Source organism: Canis lupus, chromosome 4 (assembly GCF_011100685.1).
Source record: "Canis lupus familiaris isolate Mischka breed German Shepherd chromosome 4, alternate assembly UU_Cfam_GSD_1.0, whole genome shotgun sequence".
In the NCBI taxonomy this organism is placed as follows: domain Eukaryota; kingdom Metazoa; phylum Chordata; class Mammalia; order Carnivora; family Canidae; genus Canis; species Canis lupus.
This window is the reverse complement of record NC_049225.1, coordinates 131,845-152,965: the sequence shown is the minus strand read 5'-3', so window position 1 is coordinate 152,965 and position 21,121 is coordinate 131,845. Positions and strand designations below refer to the sequence as shown.

At 53.3% G+C, this 21,121-nt stretch overlaps 1 protein-coding gene across 1 annotated transcript in view; it reads left to right on the top strand.

Moving 5' to 3' along the window:
• The window catches only part of LOC119876175 (MAM and LDL-receptor class A domain-containing protein 1-like), a 44,265-nt gene that overhangs the window by 9,649 nt on the left and 13,495 nt on the right, over positions 1-21,121 (top strand). Inside the window, exons 3-4 of the mRNA XM_038533761.1 lie at positions 2,725-2,902; positions 3,601-3,648. Of these exons, the coding sequence (XP_038389689.1) occupies positions 2,725-2,902; positions 3,601-3,648 (226 nt within the window). The remainder of the gene's footprint in view (positions 1-2,724; positions 2,903-3,600; positions 3,649-21,121) is intronic.

Here is a 21,121-nt window from a genome sequence, read left to right as displayed (position 1 = left end):
CCTAACCCGTACCCTAACCCTAACACGTAACCTAAATCTAACCCTGACCCTAATCCAAACAATACCCTACCCTAATCCTAACCCGTGCCCTAAACCTTACGCTAACCCCAACCCTAACGCTGACCCGTACACTAACCCTAAATGGTACCCTAACACTAACCCTAACCCGTACCCTAATCCTAACCCTAAAACTAACCCTAACCCGTACCCTAACCCTATACCGTACCCTCCCCTAACCCTAACCCATAACCGAACACTAAAACTACCCCTAAAACTAACCCTAACTCTAATCATAACCCTAACCCTATCTCTAAACCTAACCCTAACCCTAACCCTAACCTAACCCTAACCCTCACCCTAACCGTATACCTGACACGTAAACTAAACCTAACCCTGATCCTAACACTAACCCATAAACTAAACCTAACCCTAACCCTAACCCTAAACAGTACCCTAACCCTAACCCAAACGTGTACCTTAACCCTAACCCTAAGCTGTACCCTAACCATAACCCTAACCCAAAACCTAACCCTAACTCCTAACCCTAACCCTAACCGTAACCCTAACCCTAACCCCTAACCCCTAACCCCTAACCCTAACGCTAACCCCTAACCCTAACCCGAACCCGAACCCCTAACCCCTAACCCTAACCCTTAACCCTAACCCTAACCCTAACCCTAACCCTAACCCAAACCCTAACCCTAACTCCTAACCCTAACACTAACCCTAACCCATACCCTAACCCTAAACTGTACCCTACCCTAACCCTAACCATAACCCGTATCCTCACACTAAAACTACCCCTAACCTAGCCCTAACACTAATCATAACCCTAACCCTATCTCTAAACCTAACCCTAACCCTAACCCTAACCGAATCCTAACCCTCACCCTAACTGTATCCCTAACACGTAAACTAACCCTAACCCTAACCCTAACACTAACCCATAAAAAACCTAACCCTAACCCTAACATTAACCCATAAAAAACCTAACCCTAACCCTAAACAATACCCTAACCCTAACCCAAACGTGTACATAACAATAACCCTAACCCTAAACCTAACCCTAAGCCACACCCTACCTACCCTAACCCTAACCATAACCCATACCCTCACACTAAAGCTACCCCTAACCTAACCCTAACACAAATCAAAACCCTAACCCTATCTCTAACCCTAACCCTAACCCTAACCTAACCCTAAACCTCACCCTAACCCTATCCCTAACAAGGAAACTAACCTTAACCCTAACCCTAAACCGTAAACTAAACCTAACACTAACACTAAACAGTACCCTAACCCTAACCCTAACGTGTACCTTAACCCTAACCCTAACCCTAAACCTAACCCTAAGCCGTACCCTAACCCTAACCCTAATCCAAACCTGTACCCTAACTCTAACACTAACTCTCCCGTGCCATAACCCTAACCCCTATCCTAACCCTAACCCTAATCCATACCCTAACCCATACCGTAACCCTAAACCTAACCCGTACCCTAAACCTAACCCTAACCCCAACCCTAACTTGAACTTTAACCCTAACCCGTACCCTAACCCTAAACCATAAACTAACCTGTACCCTAACCTGTACCCGATCCCGTACCCAAACCCTAATCCTATCCCATTCCCTAACCCGAACCCTAACACTAACCTGTACACTAACCCGTAACCTTACCCGTACCCTAACCCATAAACAAACCCATACCCTACCCCTAACCCTAACCTGAACCCGTACCCTAAACCTAACCCTAAACCCAACCCTAACCCTAACCCGTTCCATAACCCTAACCCTAAACGTATCCCATACCCTAACCCGAACCCTAATCCTAACCCTAAACCATAACCTAACCCTAACCCTAACCCGTAACCTAAACCTAACACTATACCTAACCCTAAACAGTACCCTAACCCTAACCCTAAACCCTAACACTATACCTAACCCTAACCGAAACCTAATCCTAACCGAAACCTAACCCTAACACTAACCCTAACCGTAACCTACCCTAACCCGTAACTTAAACCTAACCCTAACCCTAACCCTAACCCTAAACAGTACCCTAAACCTAACCCTAACCCGTACCCAAACCAAACCCTAACACTAACCCTAAACCTAACCCTATCCTGTACCCTAAACCTAACCCTAAACCTAACCCAAACCCTAACCGTTACCAGTACCCTAACCCATACCTTAACCCGTACCATAATCCATACCATATCTCTAAACCGTACCCTCACCCTACCCTAACATGTACCCTAAACCTAAGCCTAAACCGAACCCTAATCATAACCCTAACATAACCCTAAACCGTAGCATAACCCTAACCCGAACCCTAAACATAACCCGAACTCTAACTCTAACCCTAACCCATACTCTAACCCTAACCATAACTCTAACATGTACCCTAACCCTAACCCTAACCCTAACGCCAAACAGTACCCTAAACCTAACCCTATCCCATACCCTAACCCTAAACCTAACCCTAAACCTAACCTTAACCTGTACCCTAATCCTAACCCGTAACCTAACTCTTACCTTAACCCTCACCTGTACCCTAACCCAAACTCTAACCCGTACCCTAACCCTAAACTTACCCCAACCCTAAACCTAACGAAACCCAATCCCTAATCCTAACCCTAACCCTACCCTGACCTAATCCTAAACTTAACCCTTACCCTATCCCTAACGCTAACCTGTAACCTACCGTAAACCTAACCCTAAACAGTACCCTAAATTTAACCCTAACCCGTACCCTAATGCTAACCCTAACCGTAAACCTAAACCGAAACCTAAGCCGTACCCTAACCCTAAACCTAACACTAACCCGTACCCTACCGTAACACTAACACTAACCCGTACCCTAATCCGTAACCTAACCCGGACCCTAACCCGTAACCTAACCCGTAACCTAACCCTAACCCTAACCCTAACCCTAACCCGTTGCCTACCCCTAACCCTGAACCTACCCCTAACCCTAACCTGAACCCTAACCCTAACCTGAAACCTAACCCTAACTCGAACCCTAAACCTAACCCTAAACCTAAGCCTAACCCTAAGCTTAAACAGGACCCTAACCCTAACCCTAACCCGTAACCTAACCCAAACTTTACAGCGTTGGAAGTCAGGTCGTTCCATGAATAAAGCTCTACTGCACCTGGAGACACAACCTTGAAGCCTGCAGCTTGGCCCTTGCATCCCATGAGCTTCTGACAAACATGTCTAGTGAGGATGTTCGTAGCTCCATCTGCAGGCAGTGTGGAACTGGGAAGGACCGCGTGTCAGCTCATCTCGCAGAAGGAAGTTCCCCAGAGAGACAGCTTTCAACTAGGTACTCGGGTTTGGAAGTTAGTATGTAGCTCCCTTCTGAGGGAGGAATTACTGAGAAGCATTGGATTGGGCTAGGAGACACTTGCCTCTCACAAAACTTGTGTCCCATATCGAACGACATCCTTTCGAAGTCAAGGTACAGGCGGTCAGCATGTGGGAGGAACAAGCCATAAGCTCATCCAAAGGAGTGTGCATCACTTGGAGGCAGGTGTCCGGTAGTCGTGAAACTGACAATGCAGACACTTGGTTCTCACTCCGCTACTGTCCCGCATAGAATGGAATGCTGTGGAAGCGATCCGTACAGGCCGTCAGATTGTGGGAGGTACAGGCCATAAGCTCAACTCTGAGAAGCGTGTATGCTTTGCAGGCAGATGTCTGCTCGCCGCTCTTTTATGGGAGTTAGAACCTAGCTACACTTCAATTGAACAAGGCTGTTGGAAATCGCTGTATTGAACTCAGTTACACGTGACTACAAGCCTGAAACGTCTACATGCTTTTCACAACCTCTTCCAGCACCTAACATAAGGATGTTAGGACCTATGTCTACAGGCAGTCAGGTTGCGGGAGGGTCCCGCCCTCACCTCAACTCTCACAAGGAAGCATGTTTAGAAGCCAGCTTTCAACTAGCTGCATTCTCCTGCCTCAGGGAACGCAGTAGTATTCTAACTCAGGAGGTTCCAAGAATACCACTCTACTCCACCTGGAGACACCTTCCAGGTCTGCATTATTCCACTTACGTCTCACAAGCGTCTCTGGTGAAGACGTTGGAAACACATTCTGCAGGCAGTGTGGAACTGTGAGGGACTGCGTGTGAGCCCAACTCTCGGATGTAAGTTGTCGTTGGATGCAGGGTTCAATTAGCTAGTATGGAATTTAGTATGTAGCACCAGTCTAAGACAGGAATTACTAGGAAATCGCAGGATTGAGCTTGGAGGCACGACTCTTGTGGGCCTCACCTGGACGAGGTGACTGGTTCCAACATGGGACTCACCTGGACCTGATAACTTTGCTCCACACTGGCCCTGATGACTCTGGGCCCCACCTAGGCCTCAATCTGGACCTGGTGACTGTGGTCCCCACCTGGGTCTCACCTGTACCTGGTGACTCATTCCCACATGAACCACACCTGGACCTGGTGACTGTGGTGTCCTTCTAGCCTCACATTTACCTGGTGACTCCGGACCCCACCAGGGCCTCACCTGGATCTGGTGACTCTAGCCTGCAGGTTGGCCTCACCTGGACCTGGTGAGTGGGGTTGCCACCTGGGCCTCACCCATACCTGGTGACTCAGGTCCCCACGTAGGCCTCACTTGGACCTGGTGAATCTGGTCCTTACCTGGTCCTCACCCGAACCTGGTGACTCTGTTCACCACCTGGACCTCACCTGGACCTGATGAATCTGGTCCCCAACTGGGCCTTTGCCAGTCCTGGTGACTTTGTTCCCCACCTAGAACTGATTGCTGTGGACTCCTTGGCCTCACCTGGAACTGGTGACACTGATCCTATCTGGGACTCACCCAGATTTGGTGACTCTGGTCCTCACCTGGGCATCATTGGGACCTGGATACTCTGTTCCACACCTGAGCCTCACCTGGACATGATGACTCTGGAACCCCTCTGGGCCTCACCCTGACCTGGTGACTCGGGTCCCCATCTGGATGTCACCTGGACCAGGTGATTCTGGTACCCTTCTAAGCCTCAACCAGACCTGGTGACTCTGGTCCTCAACTGGGCCTCACCTGGACCTAGCAAATATGTTCCCCACCTGGGCCTCATCTGGAGCTGGTGACTCTGGTCCATACCTGGGCATCATCAGGACATGGTTACTCTATTCCCCACTGGGACTCACCTGGACCTGGTAACTCTGGTCCTCACTTTGGGCTCTTCTGTACAAGGTGATCTGGCCACACCTGGGCCTCACCTGGAACTGGTGACTCTGATCCTCAGTATGGCCTCATCTGACCTGGTGACTGTGGTTCTCACCGGGACCTCACCTGGACCTCATGTCTCTGGTCCCCACCTGGGCCTCACCTGGACCTGGTTTCTCTGGTACCCTCCTGGGTAGCATCAGGACATGGTTACACTGTTCCCTAACAGGGACCCACCTGGACCTGATATTTCTGGTCTTCACCTGGGCCACACCTGGACACCTGACACTGGTTCCCACCTGGGTCTCACCTGGACCGGGTGTGTCTGATCCCCACCTGGGCCTCACCTGTAACCGGTGACTCTCGTTCCCACATGGACCTCATATGGACCTGGTAGCTGCAGTGTTTCTAGCTTCTTATGTACCTGGTGACTCTGGTCCCCCCAGGGCCTCACCAGGACCTGGTAACTCTGGTCCTCACCTGGGCCTCATCTGGACCTGGTGACTCTGGTCCCCACCTGGGCTTCACCTAGGATATGGTGACTCAGGTACTCACCTGGACCTCTCCTGGACCTGGTGACTCTCTTTCCAACATGGACCTCACCTGGATCTGGTGACTGTGATCCTCAGTTTGGCCTCACCTGGACCTGGTGACTCTCGTCCCCACTTTGACCTAAGTCAGACCTGGTGAATCATGTCCTCACCTATGCCTCACCCAGACCTGGTGACTCTTGTCCCCTGCTATGCCTCAATTCGACCTGATGAATCTGGGCCTCATGTGGGCCTCACATGGAACTGGTACTCAGCTGGTTAGAGTGGCTCTGGTTCCCACATGGGGCTCACCTGATACTGGTGATTATGGTCTCCTTCTATGCCTCACCAGGACCTGGTGATTCTGATCCCCATCTGGGATGCATGGCCCTAGTGACTCTGATCCTCACCTAGGCATCATTGGAACCTGGATACTCTATTCCACACCTGGGCCTCACTATGACCGGGGACCTCTGCTCGCACTCTGGGCCTCAAACTAAACTGGTTACTCAGGTTCCCCCCTGTACCTCACATGACCTGGTGACTCAGGTCCCCACGTGGGCCTCACTTGGACCTGGTGACTCTGGTCACCACCTGATCCTCACCCGGACCTGGTGACTCTGGTCACCAAGTGGGCCTCAGCTAGTCCTGGTGACTTTGTTCCCCACCTGGACCTGATTGCTGTGGACTCCTTCTTGGCCTCACCTGGAAGTGGTGACTCTGATCCTATCTGGGACTCACCCAGATCTGGTGACTCTGGTCCTCACCTGGGCATCATTGGGACCTGGTTACTGTGTTCCACACTGGAGCCTCACCTGGACATAATGACTCTGGAACCACTCTGGGCCTAACCCTGACCTGGTGACTCAGGTCTCCATCTAGATGTCACCTGGACCAGGTGATTCTGGTACCCCTCTAGGCCTCAACCAGACCTGGTGACTCTGGTCCTCAACTGGGCCTCACCTGGACCTAGTGAAAATGCTCCCCACCTGGGCCTCATCTGGACCTGGTGACTCTGGTTCTACCTGGGCATCATCGGGACATGGTTACTCTATTCCCCACTGGGACTCACCTGGACCTGATTACTCTGGTCCTCACTTTGGGCTCTTCTGTACCAGGTGACTCTGGCCCAACCTGGGCCTCACCTGGAACTGGTGACTCTGATCCTCAGCATGGCCTCACCTGACCTGGTGACTGTGGTTCCCACCGGGACCTCACCTGGACCTCATGTCTCTGGTCCCCACCTGGGCCACACCTTGACCTGGTTTCTCTGTTACCCATCTGGGTAGCATCAGGATATGGTTACACTGTTCCCTAACAGGGACACACCTGGACCTGATATTTCTGGTCTTCACCTGGGCCACACCTGGACATGGTGACACTGGTTCCCACCTGGGTCTCACCTGGACATGGTGAGTCTGATCCCCACCTGGGCCTCACCTGTAACTGGTGACTCTCGTTCCCACGTGGGCCTCATGTGGACCTGGTAGCTACAGTGTTTCTAGCTTCTCATGTACCTGGTGACTCTGGTCCCCACCAGGTCCTGACTGGAACCTGGTAACTCTGGTCCTCACCTGGGCCTCATCTGGACCTGGTGACTCTGGTCCCCACCTGGGCTTCACCTGGATCTGGTGACTCTGGTCCTCAGTTTGGCCTCACCTGGACCTGGTGGCTCTCGTCCCCACTTTGACCTAACTCAGACCTGGTGAATCTTGTCCCCTCCTAGGCCTCACGCAGACCTGGTGACTCATGTCCCCACCTATGCCTCAATTCGACCTGATGAATCTGGTCCTCATGTGGGCCTCACATGGACCTGGGACTCAGCTAGATAGAGTGGCTCTGGTTCCCACATGGGGCTCACCTGATATTGGTGACTGCGGCTCCTCCTATGCTGCACCAGGACCTGGTGATTTTGATCCCCATCTGGGACTTGCATGGCCCTAGTGACTCTGGTCCTCACCTAGGCATCATTGGGACCTGGATACTATATTCACCACCTCGGCCTCACTTTGACCGGGGACCTCTAGTCCCACTCTGTGCCTCAATCTAAACTGGTTCCTGGTTCCCCCTCTGGGCCTCAATCTAAACTGGTTATTCTGGTTCCCCCTCTGGGCTTCACCCTTAGCTGGTGACTCTGGTCCCACCCTGGGCTTCACTTGGACCTGGTGAATCTGGTCCTTACCCGGTCCTCTCCTGGACCTGGTGACTCTGGGCACCACCTGGGTCTCACCTGAACTTGTTGAATCTTGTTGCTACCTGGGCCTCACCTGGACCTTGTGACTGTGGTCCCCACCTGGAACTCATCTGGATCTGGTGGTTCTGGTTCCCATATGGGGCTCTCCTGGACCTAGTTCCTGTGGTCTCCTTCTGGCCTCACCTGGAACAAAACGCCTCTGATCCATAATAAGGACTCACCTGGATCTGGCGTCTCTGGTCCTTACCTGGGCATAATTGAGACCTGGTAACTCTCTTCTCTACCTGGGCCTCACCTGGAGCTGATGACTCTGGTCACCCTCTGGACCTCACCCTGACCTGGTGACTGTGGTCCCACCTGGGCCTCACCTGGACGAGGTGACTGGTTCCCACAGGGACCTCAACTAGACCTGGTGAATCTGGTCCTCACAGGGGCATCATAGGACTCAGTTCCACAACAGGGTCTCACCTAGACCTAGTGACGCTCGTCCCCCTCTGCGCCTCACCCTGACGTGGTGACTCTGGTGCCCACCTGGATATCACCTGGACCGGGTGACTCTGGCCCCCTCTGGGCCTCACCCGGAGCTGGGGACTCTGGTTCTCAACTGGGCCTCCACAGGACCTGGTGAATCTCCTCCTCATTTAGGCCTTGTCTGGACATTGTGACTCTGGTCCCACCTGGGCATCAATTGGAAATGTTTACTCTGTTACCCACCTGGGACTCACCAGGACCTGATAACTTTGCTCCACACTTTGGCATCACCTGGCCCTGATGACTCTGGGCCCCCCACCTAGGCTCAATCTGGACCTGGTGACTGTGGTCCCCATTTCGGTCTCACATGGACCAGGTGACTCTCGTTCCCACATTCACCACACCTGGACCTGGTGACTGTGGTGTCCTTCTAGCCTCACATTTACCTGGTGACTCCAGTCCCCACCAGGGCCTCACCTGGATCAGGTGACTCTGGCCTGTAGGTTGGCCTCAACTGGACCTTGTGAGTGGGGTTGCCAACTGGGCCTCACCCATTCCTGGTGACTCAGGTCCCCACATGGGCCTCACTTGGACCTGGTGAATCTGGTCCTTACCTGGTCCTCACCCGGACCTGGTGACTCTGGTCACCACTTGGGCCTCACCTAGACCCGGTGAATCTGGTCCCCATCTGGGCCTCACCCAGTCCTCGTGACTTTGTTCCCCACCTAGAACTGATTGCTGTGGACTCCTTCTTGGCCTCACCTGGAACTAGTGACTCTGATCCTATCTGGGTCTCACCCAGATCTGGTGACTCTGGTCCTCACCTGGGCATCACTGGGACCTGGTTACTCTGTTCCACACATGAGCCTCACTTGGACATGATGACTCTGGAACCCCTCTGGGCCTCACCCTGACCTGGTGACTCTGGTCCCCATCTGGATGTCACATGACCAGGTGATTCTGGTACCCTTCTAGTCCTCAGCCAGACCTGGTGACTCTGGTCCTCAATTGGGCCTCACCTGGACCTAGTGAATATGCTCCCTACCTGGGCCTCATCTGGAGCTGGTGACTCTGGTCCATACCTGGGCATCACCGGAACATGGTTACTCTATTCCCCACCGGGGCTCACCTGGACCTGGTAACTCTGGTCCTCACTTTGGCCTCTTCTGTACCTGGTGACTCTGGCCCCACCTGGGCCTCACCTGGAACTGGTGACTCTGATCCTCAGCATAGCCTCACCTGACCTGGTGACTGTGATTCCCACCGGGACCTCACCTAGAACTCATATCACTGGTCCCCACCTGGGCCCCACTTGGACCTGATGTCTCTGGTCCCCACCAGGGTCTCACCAAGACGTGGTGAGTGTGGTTGCAACCTGCACCTCACCTGGACCTGGTGACTCTGGTCTGCACTTGAGACTTCCCTGGATATGGTGACTGTGGTCCCCACCTCTGCCTCACTTGCACCTGGTGGCTCTCATCCCCACCTGGGCCTCACCTGGCCCTGTTGACAATGGTCCTCAACTGGGCATAATTGGGACCTGGTTACTGTGTTCCACAACTGGACCTCACCTGGACCAGGTGACTCTGGTCCCCCTCTGGGTCTCACCCTGATCTGGTGACTGTGAAACCCACTTTGGCCTGACTTGGACTTGCTGACTCTGGTTTCCAACTGCGCCTCACCTCAAACTATTGCCTCTGGTTCTTTCAAGGGCCTCTACTGTACCTGGTGATCCTGGTCCCTACCTGGGGCTCAACTGGACATGGTGACTCTTGTCACCACCTGGGACTCACCCCGACCTGGTTACTGTGTTCCACACTTGGGCCTCATGTAGACCTGATGACCATGTTCCACAGCCGGCCTCACATGGACCTGTTGCCTCTGGTCCCCACCTGGTCCTCACGTGTACCTGGTAACTCTGGTTCTCACCTGGGCCTCATCTGGACCTAGTGACTCTGTTCCCAACTTGGGATGAACCTGGATCTTGTGACTCTGGTCCCCACATGAACCTCTCCTGGACCTGGTATCTCTCTTTCCAATATGACCTCACTTGGTTCTGGTGACTCTGGTCCTCAGTTTTGCCTTACCTGGACCTGGTGACTCTCGTCCCCACTTTGACCTAACTCAGAACTGGTGAATCTTGTCCCCACCTAGGACTCACCCATACCTGGTGACTCTTGTCCTGAGCTATGCCTCAATTCGACCTGATGAATCTGGTCCTCACGTGATCCTCACGTGGACCTGGTGAATCTTTTCCCCACCTGTGCTTCACCTGGATCTAGTGACTCTGGTCCCCACCTGGGCCTCATGTGTACCAGGTAACTCTGGTCCTCACTTGGGCTTCATCTGGACCTGTTGACTCTGGTCCCCACCTGGGCTTCACCTGGATCTGGTGACTCTGGTCCCCACCTGGACCTCTCTTAGACCTGGTGACTCTCTTTCCAACATGGAACTCACCTGGATCTGGTGACTCTGGTCCTCAGTTTTGCCTCACCTAGACCTGGTGACTCTCTTCCCCACTTTGACCAAACACAGAACTGGTGAATCTTGTCCCCACTTAGGCCTCACCCAGACGTGGTGACCCTTGTCCCCAGATATGCCTCAATTCGACCTTATGAATCTGGTCCTCACGTGGGCCTCACAGGGACCTGGGACTCAGCTGGATAGAGTGGCTCTGGTTCCCACATGGGGCTCACCTGATACTGGTGACTGTGGTCTCCTCCTATGCCTCACTAGGACCTGATGATTCTGATCCCCATCTGGGCCTTGCATGGCCCTAGTGACTCTGGTCCTCACACAGGCATCATTGTGACCTGGATACTCTATTCCACACCTGGGCCTCAAATTGACGGGGACCTCTGGTCTCACTCTGGGCCTCAAACTAAACTGCTTACTCTGGTTCCCTTTCTGGGCCTCACCCTTACCTGGTGACTCTGATCCCACCCTGGGCTTCACATGGACCTTGTGAATCTGGTCCTTACCTGGTCCTCACCTGGACCTAGTGACTCTGGTAACCACCTGGGTTCACCTGGACTTGATGAATCTTGTTGCCACCTGGGTCTCACCTGTAACTTGTGAATGTGGTCCCCACCTGGACGTCACCTGGATCTCGTGGCCCTGGTTCCCATATGGGGTTCTCCTGGACCTGGTTCCTGTGGTCTCCTTCTGCCCTCACCTGGAAAAAAAACGATTCTGATCCATATTTGGGCCTCACCTGGACCTGGTGACTCTGTCCTTACCTGGGCCTCATTGGGACCTGGTTACTCTCTTCTATACCTGGGCCTCACCTTTTCCTGGTGACTCTGTGGACCTCACCCTGACTTTGTGACTGTGGTCCCACCTGGGCCTCACCTGGACGAGGAGACTGGTTCCCACAGGGACCTCACCTGGACCTGGTGAATCTGGTCCTCACATGGGCATCATAGGACCTGGTTACTCAGTTCCACCTCGGGGCCTCATCTTGACCTAGTGATTCTCGTTCCCCTCTGACCCTCACCCTGACATGGTGACTCTAGTCCCCACCTAGATATCACCTGGACCGGCTGACTCTGATCCCCCTCTGTGCCTCACCCGGAGCTGGGGACTCTGGTCCTCAACTGGGCCTCAACAGGACCTGGTGAATCTACTCCTCACTTAGGCCTTGTCTGGACCTTGTGACTCTGGTCCAACCTGTGCATCAATGGGAAATGGTTACTCTATTACCCACCTGGGACTCACCTGGTCCTGATAACTTTGATCCAAAATTTGGCCTCACCTGGCCCTGATGACTCTGGGCCCCCCAATTCGGCCTCAATCTGGACCCGGTGACTGTGGTCCCACCTGGGTCTCACCTGGACCTGGTGACTCTCATTCCCACATGAACCACACCTGGACCTGGTGACTGTGGTGTCCTTCTAGCCTCACATTACCTGGTGACTCCGGTCCACACCAGGGCCTCACGTCGTATGGTGACTCTGGCCTGCAGGTTGGCCTCACCTGGACCTGGTGAGTGGGGTTACCATCTGGGACTCACCCATACCTGGTGACTCAGGTCTCCTTGTGGGCCTACTTGGACCTGGTGAATCTGGTCCTTACCTGGTCCTCACCCGGACCTGGTGACTCTGGTCACCACCTGGGCCTCACCTGGACCTGGTGAGTCTGGTCCCCATCTTGGCCTCACCCAGTCCTGGCGACTTTGTTCCCCACCTGGACCTGATTGCTGTGGACTCCTTCTTGGCCTCCCCTGGAACTGGTGACTCTGATCCTATCTGGGTCTCACCCAGATCTGGTGACTCTGGTCCTCACCTGGGCATCACTGGGACCTGGTTACTCTGTTCCACACATGAGCCTCACTTGGACATGATGACTCTGGAACCCCTCTGGGCCTCACCCTGACCTGGTGACTCGGGTCCCCATCTGGATGTCACCTGGACCAGGTGATTCTGGTACCCCTCTAGGCCTCAGCCAGACCTGGTGACTCTGGTCCTCAACTGGGCCTCACCTGGACCTAGTGAATATGCTCCCCATCTGGGCCTCATCTGGACCTGGTGACTCTGGTTCTACCTGGGCATCATCGGGACATGGTTACTCTATTCCCCACTGGGACTCACCTGGACCTGGTAACTCTGGTCCTCACTTTGGCTTCTTCTGTACCAGGTGGCTCTGGCCCCACCTGGGCCTCACCTGGAACTGGTGACTCTGATCCTCAGTATGGCCTCACCTGACCTGGTGACTGTGGTTCCCACCAGGACCTCACCTAGACCTAATGTCTCTGGTCCCGACCTGGGCCTCACCTGCACCTGGTTTCTCTGGTACCCACCTGGGTATCATCAGGACATGGTTACACTGTTCCCTAACAGGGACCCATCTGGACCTGTTAACTCTGGTCTTCACCTGGGCCACACCTGGACATGGTGACACTGGTTCCCACCTGGGTCTCACCTGGACCTGGTGAGTCTGATCCCCACCTGGGCCTCAACTGTAACTGGTGACTCTCGTTCCCACGTGGACCTCATGTGGACCTGGTGACTGCAGTGTTTCTAGCTTCTTATGTACCTGGTGACTCTGGTCCCCACCAGGGCCTCACCGGCTCCTGGTGAGTGTGGTTGCCACCTGCACCTCACCTGGACATGGTGACTCTGGTCTGCTCCTGAGAGTACCCAGGATCTGGTGACTGTGGTCCCCACCTGGGCCTCACTTGGACCGGTGACTCTGAACCCCACCTGGGCCTCACTTGGACCGGTGACTCTGAACCCCACCTGGGCCTCACCTGGCCCTGTTGACCATGGTCCCAACTGGGCAAAATTGGTACCCGGTTACTGTGTTCCACAACTGGACCTCACCTGGACCAGGTGACTCAGGTCCCCCTCTGGGTCTCACCCTGAACTGGTGACTGTGAATCCCACTTTGGCCTGACTTGGTCCTGCTAACTCGGGTTGCCACCTGCGCCTCACCTCGAACTGTTGACTCTGGTTCTTTCAAGGGCTTCCCCTGTACCTGGTGATCCTAGTCCCCACCTGGGCCTCACCTGGACGTGGTGACTGTTGTCACCACCTGGGATTCACCTGAACCTGGTTACTGTGTTCCACACCTGGGCCTCACGTAGACCTGTTGACCATGGTCCACAGCCGGCCTCACATGGACCTGTTGCCTCTGGTCCCCACCTGGGCCTCACGTGTACCTTGTAACTCTGGTCCTCACCTGGGCCTTATCTGGACCTGGTGACTCTCGTCCCCACTTTGACCTAACTCAGACCTGCTGAATCTTGTCCCCACCTAGGCCTCACCCAGACCTGGTGACTCTTGTCTCCAGCTATGCCTCAACCGACCTAATGAATCTGGTCCTCACATGGGCCTCACATTGACCTGGGACTCAGCTGGATAGAGTGGCTCTGTTTCCCACATGGGGCTCACCTGATACTGGTGACTGTGGTCTCCTTCGATGCCTCACCAGGACCTGGTGATTCTGATCCCCATCTGGGCCTTGCATAGCGCTAGTGACTCTGGTCCTCACCTAGGCATCATTTGACCTGGATACTCTATTCCACACCTGGGCCTCACTTTGACCGGGGACCTCTGGTCCCACTCTGGGCCTCAAACTAAACTGCTTACTCTGGTTCCCCCTCTGGGCCTCACCCTTACCTGGTGACTCTGGTCCCCCCTTGGGCTTCACTTGGACCTGGTGAATCTGGACCTTACCTGGTCCTCACCTGGACCTGGTGACTCTGGTCACCACATGGGTCTCACCTGGACTTGGTGAATCTTGTTGCCACCTGGGCCTCACCTGGACCTTTTGACTGTGGTCCCCACCTGGACCTCACCTGCATCTGGTGGCTATGGTTCCCATATGGGGCTCTCCTGGACCTGGTTCCTGTGGTCTCCTTCTGGCCTCACCTGGAAAAAAATGACTCTGATCCAAATTAGTGCTCACCTGGACCTGGTGACTCTGGTCCTTACCTGGGCCTCATTGGGACCTGGTTACTCTCTTCTATACCTGGGCCTCACCTGGACCTGGTGCCTCTGGTCACCCTCTGGACCTCACCCAGACCTGGTTACTGTGGTCCCACCTGGGCCTCACGTGGACGAGGTGACTGGTTCCCACAGGGACCTCACCTGTACCTGGTGACTCAGGTCCTCACATGGGCATCATGGGACCTAGTTTCTCAGTTCCACATCGGGGCCTCACCTGGACCTAGTGATTCTTGTCCCTCTCTGGGTCTCACCCTGACGTGGTGATTCTGGTCCCCACCTGGATATCACCAGGAGGGGGTGACTCTGGTCCCCCTCTGGGCCTCACCCAGAGCTGGAGACACTGGTCCTCAACTGGGCCTCAACAGGACCTGGTGAATCTACTCCTCACTTAGGCCTCGTCTGGACCTTGTGACTCTGGTCCCACCTGGGCATCAATGGGACATGGTTACTCTGTTCCCCACCTGGGCCTCACTTGGACCTTGTGACTGTGGTCCCCATCTGGACCTCACCTGGATCGGGTGGCTCTGGTTCCCATATGGGGCTCTCCTGGACCTGGTTCCTGTGGTCTCCTTCTAGCCTCACCTGGAACAAAAAAACTCTGATCCATATTTGGGCCTCACCTGGACCTGGTGTCTCTGGTCCTTACTTGGCTATCATTGGGAACTGGTTACTCTCTTCTATTCCTGGGCCTCATGTGGACCTGGTGACCCTGGTCACCCTCTGGACCCCACCCTGACCTGGTGACTGTGGTCAACCAGGGACCTCACCTGGACCTGGTGAATCTGGTCTCACATGGGCATCATGGGACCTGGTTACTCAGTTCCACATCGGGGTCTCACCTGGACCTAGTGACTCTCCTCCCCCTCTGGGCCTCACCCTGACGTGGTGACTGTGGTCCTCACCTGGATATCACCTGAAGCTGGGGACTCTGGTCCTCAACTGGGCCTCAACAGGACCTGGTGAATCTACTCCTCACTTAGGCCTCATCAGGACCTTGTGACTCTGGTCTCACCTCGGCATCAATGGGACATGGTTACTCTGTTCCCCACCTGGGACTCACCTGGATCTGATACATTGATCCACACTTTGGCCTCACCTGCCCTGATGATTCTGGGCCCCCCACCTAGGACTCAATCTGAACCTGTAGACTGTGGTCCCCACCAGGGCCTCACCTGGAACTGGTGACTCTGACCTGCAGGTTGGCCTCACCTGGACGTGGTGAGTGGGGTTGCCACCTGAGCCTCACCCATACCTGGTGACTCGGTCCCCACATGGGCCTCACTTGGACCTGGTGAATCTGGTCCTTACCTGGTCCTCACCCAGACCTGGTGACTCTGGTCACCACCTGGGCCTCACCTGGACCTGGTGAATCTGGTTCTCATCTGGTCCTCACCCAGTCCTGGTGATCTTTTCCCCACCTGGACCTGATTGCTGTGGACTCCTTCTTGGCCTCCCCTGGAACTGGTGACTCTGATCCTATCTGGGCCTCACCCAGATCTGGTGACTCTGGTCCTCACCTGGGCATCATTGGGACCTGGTTACTCTGTTCCACACCTGAGCCTCACCTGGACATGATGACTCTAGAACCCCTCTGGGCCTCAGCCTGACCTGGTGACTCTTGTCCCCCGCCATGACTCAATTGGACCTGATGAATCTGGTCCTCACATGGGCCTCACATCGACCTGAGACTCAGCAGGATATAGTGGCTCTGGTCTCCTTCTATGCCTCACCAGTTCTGTAGATATCTGTGAAATCCATCTGGTCCAGTGTATCATTTAAAGCTCTCGTTTATTTGGAGATGTTGTGTTTAGAAGACCTATCGAGGGTAGAAAGAGCTAGATTGAAGTCACCAAGTATGAGTGTATTATTATCTAAGTATTTCTTCACTTTGGTTATTAATTGGTTTAAATATTTGGCAGCTCCCACATTCGGGGCATATATATTCAGGATTGTTAAGTCCTCTTGTTGGATAGATCCTTTAAGTATGAGATAGTGTCCCTCTTCATCTCTCACTACAGTCCTCAAGGTAAATTTTAGTTTATCTCATATAAGGATGGCTACCCCTGCTTTCTTTTGAGGACCATTTGAATGTTAAATGGTTCTCCAACCTTTTATTTTCAGGCTGTAGGTGTCCTTCTGTCTAAAATGAGTCTCTTGTAGACAGCTAATAGATGGGTCCTGCTTTTTTATCCAGTCCATAACCCTGCGCCTTTTGATGGGGTCATTAAGCCCATTCACGTTCAGAGTTACTATTGACAGATATGAGTTTAGTATCATCATGATATCTATTCAGTCCTTGTTTTTGTGGATTGTTCCGCTGAATTTCTTCTTAAAGGGGAATTTTAAGAGTCCCCCTTAAAATTTCTTGCAGAGCTGGTTTGGAGGTCACATATTCTTTCAGTTCCTGCCTGTCTTGGAAGCTCTTTATCTCTCCTTCCATTTTGAATGAGAGCCTTGCTGGATAAAGTATTCTTGGTTGCATGTTCTTCTCATGGAAGACCCTGAATATATCCTGCCAGCCCTTTCTGGCCTGCCAGGTCTCTGTGGAGAGGTCTGCTGTTACCCTAATACTCCTCCCCATAAAAGTCAGGGATTTCTTGTCTCTTGCTGCTTTAAGGCTCTTCTCTTTATCTTTGGCATTCGCAAGCTTCACTATTAGATGTCGAGGTGTTGAATGGTTTTTACTGATTTTAGGGGGGGATCTCTCTATTTCCTGGATCTGAATGCCTGTTTCCCTTCCCAGATTAGGAAAGTTTTCAGCTAGGATTTGTTCAAATACATATTCTGGCCCTCTGGCCCTTTCGGCACCCTCAGGAACCCCAATTAAATATAGGTTTTTCTTCGTCAGGCTGTCATTTATTTCCTTTAATCTTACCTCATGGTCTTTTAATTGTCTGTCTCTTTTTCCCTCAGTTTCTCTCTTTGCCATCAACTTGTCTTCTATGTCGCTCACTCGTTCTTCCACCTCATTGACCCTCGTCGTTAGGACTTCTAGTTTGGATTGCTTCTCATTCAATTTATTTTTAATTTCTACCTGATTGGATCTAAATTCTGCAGTCATGAAGTCTCTTGAGTCCTTTATGCTTTTTTCTAGAGCCACCAATAGCTGTATGATAGTGCTTCTGAATTGGCTTTCTGACATTGAATTGTAATCCAGATTTTGTAACTCTGTGGGAGAGAGGACTGTTTCCCGTTCTTTATTTTGAGGTGAGATATTCCTTCTAGTCATTTTGCTCAGTGCAGAGTGGCCAAAAACAAGTTGTATTGGGAAAAGGAGAAAAAAAAGAAAGAAGGAAAGAAAAAAGAAAAAGAAAAAAGAAAAAAAGAGAAGAAAAAGAGAAAGAAAAAGAATGAAAGGGAAAAAAGGGTGGCAGAAGCAAACAGAAAACAAAAAGAAAAAAAGGAAAAAAAAAACAGGGGGAAGTATCTTCTGTTTCTGTATACTTTAAGTCCCTTGACTTCCTCTGGAACTTGTCTGTAGCAGTTCTTCTGGGGAAGGGGCCTGTTGTGCTGATTTTCAGGTGTTAGCACTTGGGGGAGCTGCTCTGCCTCCTGTCTGATGCAGGGCTCAGTGGAGGTTGTTTACCCCGTGAGGCCCCTGGGGGAACAACCCCAGTGGTGGGGCCAGCTCTGGAAACCTGGATTCAGCCCCCACAGGAACTCTGAAGCACTGTGCCTGCAGGGCCTGGAGGCTCCAGGGGTGGGGCCGCTGATCTGCTCAGCTCAGGGCAGGAGCATCCTTGCTGTCCATGGCCCTCCCGGCCTCTGCCTGTCCCGGGGAAGGCCGGATCCTAGGCTGTGTCCCAGAGCCCTGGGCTCCTGGTCTGCGTTGTTGGATTCGCGTTCCCACCCTACAGCCCCCTCCACGGAGCCGCCGCCTGAGCCCCTCGGAGCTGCCGAGCTGCTCTGGGTCCGGCTGTGCACTGCAGCCCTTAGGGAGCTCGGCGCACTCTCCTGCACGCGCAGGTGTCTGTTAATGTCCCAGGGAGCCCGAGGGCATCCACACCCTCCTGGGATCCTGCTCTAACTCCCTGCAGGCACCTTTCTAACCAGGAAGGTTGGTGGAGCTCCTGCTCCTCCCAGACGGGGCTCTCCTTTCCTGGGGACACTCGCCCCAGCCTCAGCCTGGCTTCTCGTGCCCCTCCCTATCAGAGGACTTTTGTTTCTTTATTTCTTTTTCTCCGTGTTGCTACCTTGAGAGAAGTATGAACTCTTCTGACTGTAGCGTTCCAGCTTGTCTCTCTTTAAATCTCAGGCCGAATTCGTAGATTTTCAGGATGATTTGAAGGTTTTCTAGGTAATTTGGTGGAGACAGGTGATTTGGGGACCCTACTCTTCAGCCATCTTGCCATTCCTCGGACTTGGTGAATCTTGTTGCCACCTGGGCCTCACCTGGACCTTGTGACTGTGCTCCCCACCTGGACCTCACCTGCATCTGGTGACTCTGGTTCCTATATGTTGCTCTCCTGTACCTGGTTCCTGTGGTCGCCTTCTGGCCTCACCTGGAACAAAAAGACTCTGATCCATATATGGGCCTCACCTTGAACTGGTGAGTCTCGTCCCCACTTTGACCTAACTCAGACCTGCTGAATCTTGTGCCCACCTAGGTCTCACCCAGACCTGGTGACTCTTGTCCCCAGCTATGCCTCAGTTCGACCTGATGAATCTGGTCCCCACGTGGGCCTCACATGGACCTGGGACTCAGCTGGATAGAGTGGCTCTGTTTCCCACATGGGGCTCACCTGATACTGGTGACTGTGGTCTCCTTCGATGCCGCACTAGGACCTGGTGATTCTGATCCCCATCTGGGCCTTGCATGGCCCTAGTGACTCTGGTCGTCACCTAGACATCATTGGGACCTGGATACTCTATTGCACACCTGGGCCTCACTTTGACCGGGGACCTCTGGTTCCACTCTGGGCCTCAAACTAAACTGCTTACTCTGGTTCCCCCTCTGGGCCTCACCCTTACCTGGTGACTATGGTCCCCCATGGGCTTCACTTGGACCTGGTGAATCTGGTCATTACTGGGTCCTCACCTGTACCTGGTGACTCTGGTCACCACCTGGGTCTCACCTGGACTTGGTGAATCTTTTTGCAAACTGGGCCTCGCCTGGACCTTGTGTCTGTGGTCCCCACCTGGACCTCACCTGGATATGGTGGCTCTGGTTCCCATATGGGCCTCTCCTGGACCTGGTTCCTGTGGTTTCCTTCTGGCCTCACCTGGAACAAAACGACTCTGATCCATATTTGGGCCTCGCCTGTACCTGGTGACTCTGGTTCTTACCTGGGCATCATTGGGACCTGGTTACTCTCTTCTCAACTGTGCCTCACCTGGACCTGGTGACTCTGGTCACCATCTGGACCTCACCCTGACCTGGTGACTGTGGTCCCACTGGGCCTCACCTGGACGAGGTGACTGGTTCCCACAGAAACGTCACCTGGACCTGGTGAATCTGGTCCTCACATGGGTACCATGGGACCTGGTTACTCAGTTCCACATCGGGGCCTCACCTGGACCTAGTGATTCTCGTAACCCTCTGGGCCTCACCCTGACGTGGTAACTCTGGTCCCCACCTGGATATCACCTGGACCGGGTGACTCTGGTCCCCTCTGGGCCTCAGCTGGAGCTGCTCTCCCCCGGCGCCCCGGGATCCCACCTGGTTCCCTGCTGAGCGCCTTTCCGTCCAGGAAGAGTCGTGGGGATTGTCAACGTGCCCGCTTCCCGGGCGGGGCGCTCTCCCCGGCCTCGGCGGCTCCTCGCGGGCCCTCCCCCACCGGATTCTTTTTTATTTTATTATTTTCCTCCTTCCTGCCTTGTCAGAAGCGAAAAGCCTTCTCTCTGTAGCGTTCTTTACATCTCAGTTCGAATTTGAGGTGTTCAGGATGGTTTGAAAGTTATCTAGGGGTGTTGGTGGGGCCGGTGTGTGGAGGACCCCACTCCTTTGCATCCTGGCCCGCCCCCCGTTGCCATTGTTTCAGATGCTCAGGTCAAAGACTTCAAAATCATATGGATTCATCTTTTTTTTACATTTTGTAACTGATGCCAGTTATTTCTATCATGTCTGCCTTTAAAATATAACCAGAATGCCTCGTTTTTATCTCCTCACTACCTCCCTGGTCCAGACCATTATCATTCCTTATCGGAATTTTTGAAATCTCCTTTTCTTGCTGATGTCACCTTATTTTTATCTTTTCTCAGTACAGTAGCCATGGGGATGGGATTAAGTCAGAATTTGTTAAAGCATCCCTAATTGTTTCCAATACCTCAAAATTAAAGCCAA